The following is a 21,091-nucleotide window of genomic DNA, read 5'->3' as shown; positions in this document are numbered from 1 at the left end:
CCATGTGCCAAGGCTTGCACGTTGAGGCTCTTTATACTGATTTCAGCAAAGCTTTTGACCGCATCGATATACCCCTTTTGATTCTAAAATTTAAAAAAATTGGCTTTCATCTAAATCTTTCTTCTTGGCTTCAATCATACTTAACCGATCGAACACAAATTGTTCGCTTCAAACGAATTATCCAAACCCGTAACTGTAACCTCCGGTGTGCCTCAGGGGTCTAATCTAGGACCTCTTCTTTTCATACTGTTCGTAAATGACATTTCCTTCATTCTAAACGGATTGAATTCCTTATATATGCTGACGATATGAAACTTTTTCTGAAAATCAAAACAACCGAGGATGTTGAAGCGTTTCAAAACGAAATCAATATGTTCTATGAATGGTGCAACAAAAGTCTACTTCAATTGAACGTTAAAAAATGCAACTCCATATCGTTTAGTAGAAAACAAATTTACCCACTTATTGAAACTAAATTAGGCAGTGAACCGGTACAAAAACGCCAAATTGTAAGAGATCTTGGTGTCATCTTGGATTCGAAACTTACGTTTTTAGAGCATCAGAACACTATTATTCATAAAACTAATTGCATGTTAGGATTTGTTAAGCGTTTCAGTCACCACTTTCAAGATCCATACACAATAGAGTCACTTTATATATCTTATGTACGATCGACATTAGAGTATTGTAGTGTCATATGGAATCCTTATTCAAATAATCACGAGCAACGTCTTGAATCTGTTCAAAAACAAATTTTATTAAATGCACTCCGTAAAATAAACTGGATCACATTTACTCTTCCATCATACGAATCACGTTGTAAGCTAATTGACATAGAACCTCTCAGTAAACGTAGGGAATTTTCTCAAATTTCGTTTTTAAATGATATTGTTACACAAAGAATAAACCTTCCTGAATTACTTTCAAAACTCCATTTTTATGCACCCTCCCGTCCATTTAGAAACAAACAATTTTTTTACATTAAATTTTATGACAAGGACTATGCAAAATATCCCCATTAATCAAATGATGTACAAACACAATGCAGAAAGTGAAATTATAGACGTAACAATGAATAAAACACAATTAAAAATTGCATTTAAAAACCAATACATTCAACTACAAAATAATAGGTAACATTAGTTTTAACTAGTTTTAAGTATTGTAGTCTACGAAGTTTGACGAAATAAATAGATAGATCGTTCTAAAAAAAATTAGTACATTTCTTCCATTGATGTGATATTTTGATAAACTTTGTAAGAGCTGTCTAATCCAATACCCAATCACCGGCAACTGCATGTGATCTGCATTTTCCAATATGAAGTATCTACATATTTAGCATGCAACCGATTCCGAAGTTCAGAGGAAGTCGTAAAACGTGTGCAAATGCAAGAACCCGAAAAACCATCCCGTCCACCGCACAATCCAACAAGTGTTTCCTATTTGTGTACATACTTTTCTTTACGTTTTCCCACACGCCACCCATCGTCGTACGCCGGTATCAACAAAAGCGGATCTCTGTTTACACCACGACGAACGGTTCGAGCGAGGAGAATTGTCCACCGGTATGCCATCGTTCCGTTTAACGGATGAACACCAACACAACATCGCAACCGGTGTGATGGGTTCATTCCACCCAACCCTTCGAAACGAAATAACGAACGATGATGCATGGTGTTCTTGCACGCTTGCGATGTTTTTCCAGTTTCGTTTCGTCGGTTGAAATTCATTGACGGTTTCTGCCGTTTGAAAGTTGTGTTGGTGGCGGTGGCCCAGACGTCCGTGCGATGTTTCCATTCTCCAACAGGTCCAAGGGAGTGCGGTTCGACTTGCTTCATTCAATAGTGCGCCAGAAGTCGTGCGGTGCGTACGCGATTGTCGTACGGAGTTCTCTAGTGAAGTTGTTGGTCGTTGATTTCATACTGTCAAACGCGGCTCTTAGTTGGATTCCTCAATTGGCGACGAGGGCGCGCGTTTGTGTTGGCTAAGATAAAAGTCAGACTCTGCGGTCCGCGGAATTTCTGTGCGAAAAGGTAAACGTCTTACCGACCGACCACCCACCTCCTAGGGTTTAGCTAAGAATTTTGCTAGACGGATGGCGGCATAGTTGTGAATTTGTTAATAGAATTACCAGCATCTTGAGGAAAGTCTGAGTTTGTGCTATTGAACGGTACAAGAAGCCAGCCGTCACGCGTAGCGTATTTGTGAATTGGACACATCTCTCGGATATTACACAATTCTTTCATCACAGAGACGACAACTCTCGAGGTGCTGCTGCCTGATGTCTGTAGTAGTCCAGCGAAGAACACGGCCCAACAAATATACATAGAGATAGAGGTGTTTTGTGTTCTGCCTTGTGCCCCCTGTGAATTGGGAGGAAAACAAAACGCGGGGTTAGCGCAGTTTAGCGTAAATTGAATTTAGAGAAATTCGCTGTCGCTGGATGTGGGTGGAATAACAATCAGTCCTATTAGATAGGGAGCACTTTTTTTTTATCGGTGTTGTCGATTGAGTGAGTTTCATGAATGGATAAGCGGTGATAGTTTGCATCGCCCTGTAAATAGATCGTGGTGGTGGAGTACCCAAGCCCATTCCTATGAGGCCATTCATCATCGTCTGAATCAACCGAGCCAAAGTTGGGTCCATCATCTATACACAACACTCTTTGTGCTGAATAATACATTGCGAGTTTCGGATTTAAGGTGCAGTGGTGTGAGTTGCTTGAACCAAGTTGAGAGAGAGAAACGAAGGTTGAAAACAACATAACTAATCGAATCGATACAAACACCGGTGCGCACCTGTACGTCGTCGTCGTTGCGCCCTTTTTGTGCTGCATGCATCGAACAGCGATGGATTATTCAGTACCTAACCAAGTTTTTCTGATTGGATCTTAGATCCCAAATTGATTCACTTGAAATCCGAGCAGATTGTGATTTAGATTTTTCCCTTTCCCCTTTCCTTAGGCATTTTTATGATAAAATATGATAATTTGAGAGTGTAAGCGACAGCTCGCGTTGCGTTCCCCAAGTAATAAGTGATCCAAGTTGATTAAGTCCAGTGGTGTAGTTTGTGGTAGTAGTGCGCGATTATTAACGGCAAAGTCAAGTTTTAAAGGTGTTTAAGTGGATTGGTGAGAAGCGAAGTGAAAAGAAAAGGAAAAAATAAGATAAGCGAGTAACAACAACAAGATACCTGAAGTGACCGACCCGTGAGAAGTAGGAAATTGATTCACAAATACATTCAGCGCAACTGAATCACAAGTGTTTTGGGCGATTTCAACGGGTACAACATACGACAATGGCGAATAGAACGAGGCTGCGTTTTGCGACATTCACGATTCTCTGTTGGATTACACTAATAGGTGAGTTTTGCTGACACCTGGGCGATTGGAATGTTTTGAACTGACTTGTTAAATGTTTCTGTCGGGGTTTTTAATCGACAGATATAAATTCTGGAAAAGTCGAACATGCAATTATTGCACCGCAATTTGTTTCTTAATCTTCTAATCTGTATGATATTTTGCAACTGGTCAGCAAAAAAAGCTTCAAATTCTAAGGATGATAATGATTCTAACATGTTATCGAGAACGGTTCGAAGTATGTTGGGTGCACTTCAATGACTCAGTTATTCGATAAGCAGTGGAAAACGAAACTAAATTAAATTCAGATAATGTAATGACTCATTTTTCCCTATCAAAAAGTTTATGTATGTGTCTACAAATGATTGAAGAAATAAATAAATTTAGTTTTTTTTAATGGATGGATTTATTCATGGATGGTTAAAAAATTTCGAAAGATTCTTGAGTAAAACAGCTTGAATAATCCCTATCTTAGAGTCTCTGGTGATCAACTCGATGCAAATAATAATCGACCCATTTCTACCATGAGCGTTGAATGAACAGCTTTTTTTTTAATGAAAACAACGATTTTTACCACTTAGAATACAGTTTTATATGAGGATCTATATTCCATTAATCAAGAAATAGACACGAAAAAAATTGTGGGCAGTTTTTTATGACAACCTTTACAAAGCCTTTGACACATTAAACCACGAAGTATTGTTGAACAAATTTGAGTGCTATGGAATACGAGGCTTAGTCAACGTATCAATACGCAGCTATAAAAAATAAAAAGAATTTGTCTGCTTAGAAGAAGAAAAGAGCTCCCTAGAAAAGTTGGAAGTTGGTGTTCTGCAAGGCAGTAATTTCGGACCCTTACTTTTCCTATTATACATAATCGATCTCAGTAAGCCTCCGTTAAACGATATACCTCACATGTTTGCTGACGACACATCTTTTTTTTTATCCCGTAAACTGTTCCAATGTCATTTTTAACCAGAGTTCTTAAAAAGTATTTTTTCCGCGAACCTTCTGATCTTCAACCTTGCTGAAACAAAGTACATGAATTTTCACTATCCACAAAAGAAATCGAACCACACAATGATCCGCAGCTATAAACTATAAAAAAAGAAAACAGAGCACACTTCAAATATCTGGGAATAACTCTAGACAAAGGTTGCCAGAATTTTCCGGGCAATTTTATCTTAAAACCTGGCAAAAATTTGAACTCGGAATTGTCGCCCAAATATCCGAGCTAAATTTGTCAAAATCCTAGAATTTCTCAACAAAAATCAAGAAAACAAACTTGAAAAAAGTTTTTTTATTTATGAACTCATCAGTAGATTTCAAATCATATTTAAGGCTTCCAAGAACCATTATGATTATTTTTATAAAACTTTCTCCAAAAATTTCGTTATGGACGCACAAATAGAAACTTTTCAAAAGTTAATTTGTTTTTTTTTTTATTATTTGGCAAATAAAGTGAATAAATCCGGAAAAAACCCGAGTTTCTATTAGTTAAATCCGGGAAAACTTTTCCGGACTTCTCCCAACTTTTATTTTAAATATCCGAAAAAAATCCGACGAAACTTTTTCTTGGCGCTTCCGCATTGTTCAATTTAAAAAAAAAAGACAAATATCATCTTTAAGCGGAATTTTATGGAGTGTAAAAGCATTTGTTTCACGTATTTAGTTTGCCTTCATACACTTCCGTCTATATTATTTGATAGCCGTTTGAGTAAGTTTGCCAGAATTTTTTCAGCAAGTAGCCGGGCCGGGATCCCGGCCAATTTATATAAATACCTGGCAAAATCCGGGCTTTTGTTTTCAAAATTGATGATCGAAACTCTGAGCAACATTCTGGGAAAATTTGTCAAAATCCAAAAATTACTAAACAAAAATGAAGTTAAAAAATTGAAAAACAAATTTCAAATGCCTTAATAAATGCAAACTAATCATGCCAAAACGTCAGATGTAGTAAAAAACCATTGTTTTATGATATTTTATGACTGAAATCGCCAAGAAACTTGATCAACAATATTTTTTGCATCAAAATTTATCAAAAAAAAATATTTTAGGCTTTAAAAAGATTTGTTTTTTTCAACACTATTTGTTTTTTTTTTGTATGATTTGCCAAATAAAGTGATTAAATCCGGGTCGGACTATTCCCAAATTTTGTTTTAAATATCCGGGCAAATGCGGATGAATCTGGGCAGTCTGGCAACCTTACATTTAGGGTAAAGCGTCATTGTCTCTTCTTTTCCGTTTACAAACCCTCCAGAATCGTTGCATTAAAACAACTTATAATCTTCCCTGTCTTTGCCGAATCAATTTTCTGTATTTCGATAGACCTCATAACATATTATCTCCTTATACTGTGTGGTTTGCAAAAAGGAAGTTATATTTTCGATAATTTGAACTCGTCTCACCATAACCAAAATTTGATATTTAATGCGGATCAGGGAGTTCATAACTCCCGTCAATCTCAACAAATTATGCTCAGCACAACTTCTACATGTCTTGGTCAATGTCAAATTTCCTCATTATTGGTCCTTCGAAGTTCAACAGCCTTCTCGAAGATATAAAAACTAGTTCCAATGGAAACATTTTCAAGGCTAAACTAATACAATACTTTAAAGCAAACCTTAGTAAATAGCCAATCACAAACTTTGCCATTTTTATTTCAATAATTTCTTAGCAGTTAATTTAGTCCTGATAATACATTTTTAGTTTTATTAAAATTCTTATAAAATAATTAATTAAATAATAAAAATAGGTCTCTTTAAAGCATTGGTGGCCAAGATTTTTTTTACCATGATAGCCTAACTTTGAAGCTAGTGGATAACAAAAATTAAATTTCATGATAAAAAAATTGGATTCGCCTGTGGGTTCTTTGTCAGATCGAAAGAGAATACGATTGCATACATTTGGGGTCTATAATAGTCAAAAATGATTTGGTCTGCAGGCCATAAGCAAGGTTGCCGAAAAAAAATCTGTGTTTTTGAGAAAAAAAAATTCTGAATTTCTGTGATTTGACCCAAAAATTCTGTGATGGTTTTCTGTGATGCTATTTCATTTAATTTCATTGAAAACTCATGATAAATTGTGTCTTTTTTACATTTTAGTTGTGTGGAATCAATTAACATAACCAATCTTATCATATTTTTCTAATTAAACGTAAGAAATCTATTTTTTATATTGGCAAATAAAATTATATTTATGGGAATCATTCCAAAATTCAAAAATTCTGTGAAATCTGTGAATATTTCTAAATTCTGTGTTCTGTGACACAGATTCTGTGATGAAAATTTACTCAAAATTCTGTGAATGCAACACATGAACCAAAGAATTTCGAGTCCGTTAGTGAAGCCATTATTTTCGTTTCAAGCAAAAATAAAGTTGTATGATAAAAGATTTGCTCAGCAGGATTGTATCCCAAAAGCCTGAAAACATTTACTTTGAATCTATCATTCTCCAGATTTTTTTTCCCAGAATGCACCATTTACCAGAGATTTTTCCCCAGGATGGACCAATTCCGAGATTTGTTTTTCCCAGAATGGAACGTTTTCTAGAATGGCACAAAACCTAAATTTTTTTCCTGTAGTTGTGTTTTCCTCCCTAGTTTAATCTTATTTCATTTTGTCTTTCAATTTTTGAAAATTTCCAAGTTAATTTATTTTTGAACCAGTATTATATATTGTAAAGATTTGGGTTTTTTTATTTTATGCTTACCAGCGTGCCTTTAAAAAATCATTCAGTAGCCAATTCCTCATGCTGAGCGTTTGAACTTGAAAAACATATTGTGAATTTTAATAAAAGTTTTAGAAACGTTACTGGTAAACTGGCAAGAAAACACAAACTTCCGAAAATCTAATAATTCACTTTTATTTGTCGGAAGTCTTTCGGAAGTCGGAAGTCCGGACTTCGAAGTAAACTCAGACTTAATAAAAATATTGTACAAACCCAATTTTTGTGGAACAAAAACTTATTTTTTCAATTCTAGTTTGGAATAATATATTCGGTTTTCTGGGAAATGGTTCATTCTGGTGAAAAATTCTATGAGAAATGGTTCATTCTGAGGAAAACATTCTGGGAAAGTGGTTTTCAGAAACATTGGAGATTTTTAATTCTGGGCAAACGTTTTCGGGGATATGAAGTACAATCCTCAGCAGATATTTTTTTAAAGCTGTTCATTCCATTCGACAAAATAGATTGTTCTGTAAGCATTCAAATACTGGCAAAAAAATTTAAACCAAAACCTTGTGAAAAACATATTTTTTATTTCTGAATATTGACAAAAATTACGAAAGTTTAATATTAAAGTGTGGGTGATCGATTTAAAATTTTTTTATCGACATGAATCAGCCGGCATCTAAGTTGCCGAAAAAAATAAGTTCTTTATAAAAATTAAAGACTTCTGCAATTCGGTGATTTTGACGATTTTCTGAGATGTTTTTTTCAGAAATTTTGATAGAAAATTCATAACAAACATTCTGTTGGTTAAGCTGCCTAAGAAATCAAAAATGACAGAGGTTTAGTGATGTTCCTTTTTCAATATAGAGTTTTTTAAAAGTCGTGTCGATTTTTTTTAAAGCACGTGAATTCGTTTTACCTTTCCTATTTGAGATTTGTTTTCGTCAAAAGTTTTTAGTTATAAAAATAACGTGAATCTGTCCTAATTATTAAGACAAATTATTTTAAGTGCGGCCCGTATACAACATTTCAAATTAAAAGTGGCCCGTTGGTTCAAAAGGTTGCTCACCTCTGCTATAAAGCATTATTCTCGTTTTCTTTTCCTTATTAATTCACACAAAAGTGATTTTTGAGCAAAATTTCGTCACAGAATCTGTGTCACAGATAACAGAATTTTTGAAAATTTCACAGAATTCACAGAATCTGAAAATTGTGCAGATTGTTTTTTTTCCATTGAACCTTTAGAAATTTTCCAATTTGATTATGTTTCTAATGATTTCTCAATGAACTTCATAAAAATAGCGTCGCAGAAAACCGTTACAGAATTTTATGCTGAAACAACAAAATCTTAAACTTTTTTCATCAAAAACACGGATTTATTTTTTGCAACCTTGTAATGAACTTATACGCATGTATGTATGTATGTTGATTATCCATCACGAGGGCACGGATTCACTCCAGTTTCTGCCTCAGTATGTATCAGAAAAGGGGTAGGCTCAATAGCGGCACGTTATCCAAACAAACGGAAAAATTGTGCTTAGCCTTTTTTCCCACAGATTTGATCATGAACATACCTAAGAAATCTTAAAAGCATAAAATGGTAAAGAAAAAAATCTATATGAAATATGGCATTAAGACAATCCACGTAGGTATTTTAAAGAATTAATGCTCATTACCGCATGGGGTGAAGAACGACAGAATGTTATTCGAGTTTAAATTCTTAGAAATCGATACACTTATTACAGGATTAGCAAACGAAAAATGCTGCAATGAATTATTGATATATGATTCACAACTACAAGATTCAGAAGATTGAAGTTTGAATAATCAGAGAATGTTCTAACCAGGATGCTACAACTAGGTTTACCAGACGTCCTACTTTGGTAGGACATGTCCTACTTTTTCAATCCTTGTCCTACTGTCCTACTTTGGACCCAAAATGTCCTACTTTTTTATGGTTAGAACCATTATCTGGTTTATCGAATTTTTAACTTTGCGTTTTTTATTATTTCGATCCATTTTTCACGAAATCCTTATTGGTGTCTTTTGGAAAATCGTCATCACGATCGGTTTCTGCCAATGACAGTTAAGGCCTTTCTGGAAGAAATTAATAACCCATCGGAAACGGAAAAAATGATACACGAGTTCTGCCAAATCTACAAGTCTTATTAAAATTATATTTGCAAGTGGTTTGGCCCATTGAGTGATTAGCCCTTCGATTGACTGTCGTTGCTGGAACCACCTACTTTCTAATTCGAGCAGTTTGAGAACTGTGTGAAAATGTTTGCGAACAAAGGTATTGAATTCAACAATGTGTAACTGTATGACCAATTTTGTCGCCTAAATTTATTCATTGCGCAGCAACAAGATGATTTCAGGAACAAACTGAACTCATGAAAAATGGAAGCTGCTGACGACTGCTGAATATTTCTTCGCAATTTCGGCTCCCAACACCAGTGTAGAGAGGATTTTTTCCATCATCAATACCCAGTGGACCATTAAACGCGGAAAACTTCTTATTGACGCAGTGAGAGCGATCATCTTACTGCAATCAACAGGCAAATTTCATGTTCAGAGTTCCATTCCTGTTTGTTGAAAAATGAAGAGCTGCTAGAAAAAATCGTCTCTTCAGAGAAGTATGCTCCAGAACAAGAATAACTTCCTTTTTTACATTCAAAGAAACACTAACGATAAAATATTGAATTTGAAAAATTACCGAAAAATGGTGGTATCATCTTATCATATTAAAAAAAAAATTTTTTTTAAATAAAAATCACAAAATAAAGCGTCCTACTTTTCGTCCTACTCAGATTGAAAAACGTCCTACGTTTTCATAGTATTTTGAGCAAAATATCCTTCTTCCCAAAATTTTATTCTGGTAAGCCTAGCTACAATGAGGAATAATAAACGATTTTTTATTGACAAGGTTAGCATTTAGCCTGCCCATATGGGGATTTTTTAGCTTTAAAGCTTTTTTCACATTATATTGAAAATAAGAACTTTGCCTTTTTTTAGCTTTCTTTGTTAATTCAGACATACATTTAAAACCTTACTTCTAAGACATGAATGCCATACAGATGGTAAAGTGTCTCAAATAAAATTATAATAATAATTTAAAACCTTACTCTAAGACGATTTAAGGAATTCATTACTCTCAAATAAGATTTAGAGCTGTATAAAGTCTCAAGTTGAAGATACATGTAATGATCAGATCAAATGGAACCTAAATGAGGTTGAGTCTAATGGAAAACAATCAAAATCTTCAAATTATTTTCTTTGTAATTTATTAATTTAATAAAGTTGGATTTTAACCATCGCAATCATTCGTCCGGTCATTCAAATTTTAAAACAAAAATTATTTGTGTAGTTATTTTTATTTTGATTCCAAATTAATGATCAATATACCTTTTATTAAGGTTGCCAGATTGCCTGGTTTTATCCGGGTTTGCCCGGATATATAATACAAAATTTGGGAAAAGTTCAGTCCGGCCCGGTTGCTCGGATTTCATTGAAAAAGCCTGGATTTTTCCAGGATTCATTTGCTTTATTTGCCAAATCAAACAATAAAAAGCCTGTGGCTGAAAACCTCTTAAATAAAGACAAAAAATCAAATCTAGTTGTTAATTTTTTTTTATTTATGCGTCTAAAACAAAATTTTTTGAGCATGTTTTATATTAACAGCCATGAAAAGTTTTTTAGACGCCTAAATTACGATTTAAAATCTGCTAATAAGTTTAAACGAATTTTTTTTTAATTTTTTTTATTTTTGTTAAAAAGTTTCTAGATTCTGACCAAATTTGCCCGGATATTGCCCGTATTTATTGTCTACAATTTGAAATCAACTGTCCGGATTTTGCCAGATTTTTAGTTAAAATGGTCAGGATTTGTCCGGCCCGGAGACTTGTTGGAAAAATCCTGGCAACCTTAGACATGGTGTAGAAATCAAAGGACTGAAGCAGCTGTCAAATCACATACAAACTGATCTTTTTGGAAACAGAACGTCAATTCCCCTTTGATTTCAATGGAATTTTGGTACCAAAACGTCAGTGCGGTACTGAAATGTCAGTTCGGAAATTTTCTTCTCTTTCAGCCCCTTGGTAGAAATAAGCTTTTTCGTTATGTGACCTCTTGAAACATTGATAAAAACAATAATCAACCTAAAAAAACAGTTAAAAGACATCGTTCTAGGTCTATCCTATAGTCAAACATAACCTTTTGATTGCAGTTTACTTTACTCATTGCGACTTGCAGGAGATAATGTTTGTTTTTTTACACTTTCCACAAAACAACAGAGCAATTTCGAGGTGAAAAAAACTGACCGGTTAGAAACAGGAAAATCTGCTTCTTGCGACAACGATAATTACATGACGAAACATGTCTCGATATACTTTGTGAAATTCAGCAAAAGGATGGTCTTTGGTTTTTAAGTGAATAGGGTCAAAATGTTCCTGATTACTCACCAAACATTAACCTATAGGACTAACCAAACGGGTTTGATTTTAGTTACCCATTTAAGAAACCACAACAACAACAAAGGCAAAAACTAATTACAACTGAGTACGTTTCCTCAAGGCTTCCTTCTTAGCTCAGCTAACAATCCCACAAAGGAACTCAAATTGGTATTCCTTTATTTTTGCTGTGAACCTTGAAGGTGCTGCTGCAACAACTGTTCTCTAGCTAGCTATATGGTAGAGTAAATTCCGTAGGCTCTGCGTTGCTGTTGTTGTTAGTTATTGGGAGGCGCGTCGTTCTCTTTACGGCTAAAAATATAATCGATCCCATAAAATGTCATACCGACCCGATTCTGCTTTGCAAGTCGATGAGCATCGATCTCGGCTGAATTGAGCCGGTTTCAGAATAATGTTGGTAACTAACTACCTTGTTAGATCTATCTAGGTGTGTATCGAAAACTGCAGTCCCGTCCTGGTGGACTAGAAGTGACTTTGACTTTGTCCCTTCCTCTCCTTCTCGCTTGTTGTTTCTCAACTCAGCTGCAAAGTCGAGCGGCTGTTTTGCTCTTGTTAGGTTGTTAGTATTTCGTTGGAGCTCACATCGAGGAGGCTTAGTCCTACTGAATACTGACCGTCTTTGCCTCACTTTAGTAGATATTACTAGTACTAGCTAGCTAATGTATAGCATCTAACATGCAACGGAACCTAGCGCAAAGTTCTATTTTAGTAGCTTGCGGTGATGTTTTTCCTTCGGCAATTGCAATCCGAGCGGACGTTTTTTCCACTGCCACTTTCCAACTTTCCAACTGGTAGCTGTAGAGGCGATTGACGACACAGGAGAATCCTCCATTTCCAATGGCAATCGTTTTCATTTTTTTCGTTCGTCCCAACTGACGTTTTTCCTTCATCCCCCCATACTTTGAGAACTCCCCACGCTTATCTCCAAAGTCGAATGGCGTTTTCCGTTCCTTTGGAGAAAAACCTGAGAGCTCCTAGGTTTATTTTCAGTTTGACCTACATGGTTGGTCACGAATATGTGTGTTGGGAATGGTTGGTTTCAATGATTAGTTAGTTGGTTGAACCATCATTTCGGGAATGGGTTTAATGTAGATAGGCACGATAAACATGCTAGCTGCTGACTTCCCAGTCCCAGAGCCTGGTTACGGCTAGTAAATGATTAAATGACATAGGCTCATGACATATTATCGGGATCCTGAGATCATCAATCTTAATTTGGCTTCCAGGGTAATATTTAACAAGTGTTTTGTCCGAACGGTTAAATAATGGACCGTAAACGAATTAAGGGAATTCTGTTAGCAGGTTGTTCTATAGGCGCTGAATTTGTAATTAAATACGGAATATTTGAATCCTTAAACTTGACAGGATTTTTTAAAACAATATTCATTTAATTTCTTTATGAGTCATAATGAATAAATACAATTAAATTGTTACAAGATGAACAAAAAATAAACAAGATTATTTCAGAACAATATTCCACACCAAACGTCGATTAAATGATCACCCAGTGTGTTCTTTTGGTTTGTTTATTTGTTTCGACTCATAAATTGCATTGAATGACGTTTCGAAATTATTTTTATCTGTCCAAATCGGCAGAAAAATTGCGGAGTTATTAAACCTTCAAATCGGATACATCCTGATGACGCAACCTGTCAAAAGTTCCAAGGCCCAAGGAGGCACTAATTGATAAAACTTTCTCATAAATTTTCTTTTTTGGCACAAAAGTAAAAACTTAGGATAATTAAAATTGAATTTTTTTTATATTTAAAAATTAAGTGATTCAACCTAGGCAAAATCCGAACTTGTTTCTCCGAAATCCAAAGAAACCGCGCCGGATTGGACCATTTCTAAAAATGGTTTGATATTAATAAAAACAAAACCGTGTTATCTGGCAAACTCACGCTTTTTTGTTTAAATTCTAGTCGTTTTAACATCTTTATGTCATTCGCGACTTATATCAACGATGCAGTTGGCGGACAGTCATTGATCAACTTATCCGGTACAACTGTGATCGATATTTACTCTTATTATTTGTTATTTATTTATTTATTGTTCACGGTCTTCGATAACTTAATATCATACAGACTGGTTACTTAAACTACGCTTAAAACTATCCTTACTTATATTAAAATCAAAATACACAAACACTTGGTTGAACAATCTACAAGAGATGTCAAATGGGTTATAAAATTCATTTCTTCCATAATTGTTTAATCTTAGCGGCTCGAAATTTCTTAGGGAACGAGATGGGACATGATACGGTATCCTTTCGATGAGACTGGCACTATCTATATTCCCGGATATGACGTCGAATATAAACAAACGACGAAGCTGAGCCGATTGGTTCGATATGCAAGATTCCACATCGGTCATGGTAGGAGGGAAGTCGCTGAGGTTCATTCCATGGTAAATTTGGAAGCGCGTATCGCAGGAACCGCCTCTGAACTGACTCAAGTAGTTTCAGCCCTCCAATTGAATTAGGTGCCCATATTTGGATATTGTACTCCAAACCGCTGCGAACGAGTGAGCAGTATTGGGCTCTTGGGCTCGAACTCACGAACTTGCCAACTGACTTGCCAAAATGGTCGATTTTGAGTTTATGATGCCGAGCGATTTTTCATATTTCAAACTCTATTTGATGATTTTTTTGAGATTTTTATAATTTTATTTACTTACTTTTACGATCCAAAGCAAAATACAAATTTTCTTTGGCATAATGGAAATATGCCAAACACAACAACTTAAAAGCGTGTTTTCTCAAAATAAGTGTTTATGCACTTATACTTTTTTGGCTCTAACGACGTATCATAGGCTTAAAATTTTTTTAAGCTGAATGAAACAAGAAAATTTTATCGAATCAATGCAGTTAAAAAACCCGTCAATCACTTGAGTCACTTTTGTTTACTCAGCAAACATTTAGGAAGGTATATCGCAGGAACGACAGAATTACTCAAAAAAATATACCAGATGAAAAGATTGTATTAAACTTACCAAAATAGCATATAGCAACAAAAGTGAAGGCGATATATCTACAATGACAAGATTGCAACGACTCGATTTCCTCACAAAAAGCAAAATAAACTATTTTATTTGTAATTTGAGTTAAACGGAAAAACACTTCCTCGACCGAGATTTAAACTTCTCCGAGTTCGCTGTCCGATATTTTATCACGATGTCGATTCATCAGTATTAACTGATTATCCACACTATAGCCACTGACCATACTGACTGGACTCTCGATTTCGTTTGTTGGATAATTTTTCCAAGAGTACGCAATATCGATTCCAGAGTGCGCATCGATCGATTTGAAAAAATGCTATCCCAGTTAGAAAGTGCCACCCAACTTTCGAAAAATAAACTGGCAATTCAGACGATAAACCCGGGCTAAACAGGTACATTTTCCTACCGGGCATTTGTATCGGAAAAATGGTAGGTTCGCCATCTACCGTTGGTATTGCGAACCTGCTAAATTTGACGAAAAAAATTTGCCAGAAAATAATCGAATTTTTGTTCTAAGTGTCCTGTCAGTATGATCAGTGCTATAGCTCTAGAAGTGATACTTTCTTTTTACGAACCGGTCAAAGGATGAAAGAGAGAGACTGGATAGAAAGTCAATTGAAGAACCGCTAATTTATCGTAAATCAGTTTACTTTTATATAGCTCAGTTTGTTAATGTCAAATGAGTATATTCTCAACTTTTTGGTGACATGTATACGAATTGATCTAAAGATGGCATCGATCAAAAACCGATTTCATCGATTTTTTCTAGGCTAAACATCAATCCAAATAATTAAAAATATGAGTTGAAAAGATTGATTTTACCAAGATCGATCGAAGATCGACATATCCTGATTAAAGCTCGGAATTTTCGGAAAAGTTGTGTGATAAAAGGATAATAAAATAATGTGCGCTTCCTAGAAAATACCAAATGCGTTCCAAAATTTCTTTCAGGAAAAATGCGTATTTTCCTACACGCTCCTTTTTTTAAACTCAAAATTAAGTAGTTTTTGTTCAAAACAGCACTTCACTGGCCGCCCTCAACTTTGAGTACGACTGGGTAATCGCAAAACTAATTTCTGATAGGCATACTCAATACTAAGTTCGACGGCCGAACTCAAATTCATTCTTTTTTTCGAGGGTTGTTTATTTTCAGGGAATTAAAGGATGGTTAATTTTTTTTGTACCCGGATGTTGCTGTTCCGGTACATTGGATTGCAATAACAGAGCGGTGGAAAGATTTGACACTCCCGGTCAAAGAAAACTTCCGGATGTTACTTCCCACGGGAAGTAAATAACGTCCGGAAGTTTCCGGACATTTCAAACCGATCACCATATGATTACAATTACGGACAGAATTTTACGCTGACCCGGTGGACATTCCATAAGTTCCTTCATAGTCTTCCGGTTGTTGTTACGGAACGACAAAATTTGGCGTCGTGTTCGTTGGTTGCTGTTCCGGTTCGAACTGAACTCGCTAAGTGTTTTCAATACAACAAAGAGAGTTCAATTTTTAGTTCATAAGGTCGAACTCAGCTTTGCTCCCTCGCCCAAGGAGAAAAAAAGGGATCAACTTTGAGTTCGTAGTTTGAACTCCGTTTTGAACCATTGCAAGGAGGACAAAGGGTACTCAACTTTAAGTTCATAGAATCGAACTATGTTTTGAACTCCGGTCATACTTAATTTTGAGTTAAAATAAAGGAGCGTGTATGTGTATAACAAAAAGGGTGCCAGATTTTTTCAATACGTATCTGGGCCGGATAAATCCGGGTAATTTTATGAAAAAAAAATTTCAGAATCCGGACATTTGATATAAAAATTGACGACCCGAAATCCGGCAAATTTTGTCAAAACCCAGAATTTACTCAACATAAATCAAGAAAATAAAATCTAATAAAATAATTTCGTAATCAAATTCAGCGACAGATTTAAAATCGTATTTAAGGGTTCCAAAAAAACCTTTCATGATTATTTTTACTAAACTTGCTCAAAAAAATTCGTTTTTGAGGCATAATTGAAAAGAAAATCGTACTACACAATTTTTATTTTAAGATTGATTAGCCAAATAAAGTGAATAAATCTGGGTAAAATCCAGGCATTTTTCAATGACATCCGGGCAAAACTGTTCCCAAATTTTGTATTAAATATCCTGGCAAACCCGAAAAAAATCGGACAGTTTGGCATTCTGGCTACCTTAGTACAACAGTTATATTTTTTTCAATCTTGGAAAGGACAAAAGGTTTGGATAACGCGTCACTATAAAGTTTACACTTTTCAATTTATGGTAAAAAACAGCTATTTACACAATTAATAACACAAGGAAAAAGCACTTTTGATGCCTATTTTGAAAGATTTTGGCGTAATTTTGTCAAATTTTGTCTATTTCTGATAATTTTGAATATCATTGAGAACTGATTAATTTACAAGAAAAACATAAACTGATATCGAATCTAGTTATTTATTCTTCATTCAACTAAGGATTGAGATTTTGCTTAAATAATCTTGTTTCAGAGATAGAAAGCTTAGAAAAAATATTTGTACAATTTTTAGAAAACTTTTAGAATAACCTTATTAGTATTTCTGATATTTCTAAAGAAAACCATTAAGAACCTATTTGATGTTAAAGATTTACATCTTTTTTTTTACATTTTTGTTGAAGTCTGCAAAACGTTTTGACTTCTGCTTTAAAAAATATGTAAGATAATTTTAGTTTAAAATTGAATTTAAATAATCGTTTTGTTTACAGAACAAACCAAAATTAACGTAAATAGACAAAATGCAAACTTCTATTACATTTTTCTCAGAAGGCAAAATAATTGCCGGGTTTCAAAAAACTTTAAGGATTAAAGAATATATTATTTAAATCTGTGTTGTTATGAATCTGCAGTTTGAACGAAAAATGGTAGAAAATCACTGATTAGAAGTTTCAATTCAACACCCCCATATTATCAGTTCTCCAGCTCTCTGCACCTCTGAAAAATGTAAATTTTCTAGCCTTGTGTAATCAAATGAAGTTCGAGAAGGTTTGTAAACACTGTAATAAATCAAACGTGGTGTGGTTGAAAAATAATTTCTTCAAGTCACATCACGTTTCGATTGTGAGATGACTGTGTTAATGAACACTTCTTACAAGTCCTTGTTTTTCCTATAAATGTAGAGAAACTGAATATTTTGAAATGTTGCTTATTGATTTGATTTGAACTTGAGATTAATTTTTTAATCTTTTATCCATTACACACTGAATTTATCCTATATAGAATGATTTGTGATGGTTTTCTTTATTTTACTTCCTCCTTTCATCATCTGGCTTTCTATTTTTTATTCAACTTTATAAACATATCTTTTGAAGGATCAAGAAGATTCAGTAACATTAAGATCAATCAGTACACCATAAATTCAGCCTTTACTCGAATCATGAGTTCGTAATATTTCAACGTCATTGGCATAAGATGTGATTAATATAACTTTGACTGTGATAATAATGTCAAAATATTATTTTCCAAAAAAAAAACTCCTGATTGGTTTTGACGCCCACTTCCGGTTGTTCCACAAACAAAAGGCCAATCAAATCAGTCTATTTAATCATTCATTAGGTTGAAATCAAATTTTGCTACAAACCAAAATTGTTCGGCATATTAAAAAGGCTACAGGGGGCTAAACAGTAGTCCTACTAACTCATCAACCGACTAGCCTTTCGAAACAGCGAATCACCAGTATGGATTCATCCTGTGCCGTGTCCACCGCTGCTACCCGAAATTCTCCGGCTAAAATAATCCGCCATAACGAATTCCCAGAACCATCCTTTGGCACGTTTTGTCCATCCCGCTGTCGAATAGCACATTCTTCCACATGGTGGGCAAATTAAGCCGGAGCTTGGACCACGAATCATTCTGGAACCAATTCCGGAATGAATGTTCGTCTCATCAAATCATAATTGCCGCCAGTAGTAAAACCGAAATCTCTCGGTCCAAATCATGCGGACGTGTGCAACTGGGAGCGATTCGTTGGAATAGTAATGTGGATTTTGTTACACTACGACAGAATAAATATGAGTAAATTTTCAATCATTTATATTATTTTAAAATAAAAAAACATAATCTGAAAAAGTTTGTTGATCAAGAATTTTGTTTACCTGAATGCTTTCTTTCTCGTGAAATTAAGAGAACCGATTATTTTTCTAATCGTTTTGTAGAATATCTTTCTACGAAATCAGAATTTGCTTCTTAACCGGAATTCCAAATTCAGATGGAGGTTTTCTATGGAATCCACTTATTTATTATGAGAAATACGAAAACACAAATTTGATCAGTTTTTAAATTACCCAATCTTTTTCTGGGATAATCTGAATCACCAATTCAATATTTATGAAATTCCGAAAAAATAAACAAATCCAAATCTAGTTCCACTGGGACCGTGTATAGTTCGCGAAAAATAAGAAAACAATATTCGTACGGGTCTTAAGGGCATATGTAGCATAGAAGAGCGGACTTCAGTCAGGTTGATGAACGAACATATTTTGTCCCGACTTCTCCTTCGAAAGCAACGAGCTGTCTGGGTCGAAAATTGCGAGACGATGGATGATATCACATGGTGGCGATCTCATATAGCAACATCAGTCAGAAAAGCGAATACCACCAGCAGCAGGAAGAAGCAGAATCAGGGAAAATATTTCACATATCGTTTGGTGGAAACATATTTATGTATAGTAGGTATTCAGCTGTATATCTATGGGATGTTTTGCTGTTCGTGTCTTGTTTCCGCGACTGTCTCAATCTGCTGGCTTGCGCAAAATTTGCCAAGCTAAAGCATTGGCTGCTCTTCCGTTTCTCGTTATGAGCTGTGAAACTCGACTTTATTTGGAGAAGATGCACTGAGGGAAAATTCAATGAAAAAATCTTCATTCAGTAATCTTGTTCTAAAATTCAATGTATCTGAGTCGAATGTTGTTTGACTGAAAAATGAAAGCTGTTAATCATGGCTGTTCTGACATTGGATTCTAAATAACAGTTGAAGTTGTTAAACAATGTGAATTGTATATAAGATTTTTCATTAATTCTCAAATTTAAATTTCTTCATTAAAAATACCTTTATACTCTCTATTCTCTAACTATAAAAATGAAAACATAAATTCATAAAAGCCCATTTTTGAATCCTAAGAAATATTTTATCTTAACTCGAATCGAAATGCAGTCTTCGGATAAAATATTTGTCATGATTATGGCTTTAAAAAAGTGTATTGAAAAAAAAATCGGCCGAAAGGGACCAAAGTGATTGGTGAAAAACTGGATTTTCAAGTTTCTTTAAATGTTTAAAATCCCATACAAACGTAGTAATTTTATTTTAGTTTTTTCGGTCTTGGATGTAGACCAAACATCGGTGGTTTTTGAAATACCTGACGTTTCAACCAGTTTTGTTGGTCTTTTTCAAGGGAATTTGCTGTCTGTTGTATTTGTCGATTTCGAAAAAAATCAACAGACAGCAAATTCCCTTGAAAAAGACCAACAAAACTGGTTGAAACGTCGGGTATTGAAATTTAAACGTATCTTTTTAATTTAAATTGTCTAGTAAGTTCCGATATCTTTAATTCAGAAAAATAATATGGGCTTTGGAGATGCACTCTGTAAAAATCGGAACTTGCAATGAAAAAAAAATCAAGAAATGGAAAAGTAGTTTTAGATGTAGGCAACAGAAATCGACGAATCTGTTCAGGTGGACATCTGGGGAAGGGGACAGGGGTTGCCAAATATCCACACTTGTGCACAGAGAGGGAGAAGGGGGTAATATCTCATTTTTTTTGTTCAAGTCGTTTTTACTTCTAAAAAAGGATCACAAGATATGTTGATCCATCCAACATGGAGCCAAACCGATCTGCAATAACTTGTTAGATAACAAATTTATAGTCGAATCAAGTTTGCAGGTCAATCTGTTGTGTTGTGAGCCTACTCGTCAGGCTCGTGCGAAGAACCCGATCATAGGGGGAGGGGGGGGGGGGGGGGTGTGGTTGCGAAATTAAAATTTAGCAATTAATAATAATAATACCATAAATGCACAATAAATCCGGTAAGTCATAAAAAAAATGTTCAAAATTATGTAACTCCATGTTTTTTGTATATATTGCAAGAACAAAGCACTTCAAAAGCATTGAAACTTTGTTTTGAAACAACTTGTAATAATTCTTGGAACTTTGTATAGATTAACTTAAAAATCAAGATCGAAATAAGTGAAACGTTTTAAAACTTTCAAGTGCAGATTGTATAGTTCATAATTTCAAGCTCCGAATATTTTTTCACTGCCAATTGAAATGTTTGATCCTGACAAGGAAAAATGGCAGGAAGTTTGGTTTTCTTTTCAAAATTTTAACAAAATCGTGTTTTCAGTAGACAAAAATTCAGAATCAACAAAGACAAAATTACTATAAAATATTTGAATTCAATTTATTTGAAAACTATACTTTTAAATTCGGTAAATTTATTTAAAAATACAATTAAATAATGAGAATCAAAAAGATTAGTTTTCGATAGAAACTTTTTACCATTTCAAAAATGTAGGGGAGAGTAGGGATACTTGATCCCCTTTTCTTATTTTCACCATATCT

General features: G+C 34.6%; 1 protein-coding gene across 10 annotated transcripts in view; it reads left to right on the top strand.

Annotated features, from left to right (window-relative positions):
- The first annotated feature begins 1,829 nt into the window (after positions 1 to 1,829).
- The window catches only part of LOC129751889 (fasciclin-2), a 489,480-nt gene continuing 470,218 nt past the window's right edge, over positions 1,830 to 21,091 (top strand). For 7 of the 10 annotated variants that reach the window (XM_055747656.1, XM_055747653.1, XM_055747652.1 and 4 more), the window contains exons 1-2: positions 1,830 to 2,033; positions 2,964 to 3,361. In XM_055747656.1, the coding sequence (XP_055603631.1) occupies positions 3,298 to 3,361 (64 nt within the window). In that variant the 5' untranslated portion in view covers positions 1,830 to 2,033; positions 2,964 to 3,297. The other 3 variants (XM_055747649.1, XM_055747650.1, XM_055747648.1) reach the window with 3 other exon arrangements.

The sequence above is a fragment of the Uranotaenia lowii genome, chromosome 3, assembly GCF_029784155.1.
Source record: "Uranotaenia lowii strain MFRU-FL chromosome 3, ASM2978415v1, whole genome shotgun sequence".
Taxonomy (NCBI): domain Eukaryota; kingdom Metazoa; phylum Arthropoda; class Insecta; order Diptera; family Culicidae; genus Uranotaenia; species Uranotaenia lowii.
The sequence above is the reverse complement of the archived record's forward strand: the minus strand, read 5'-3'. Positions and strand labels throughout refer to the sequence as shown.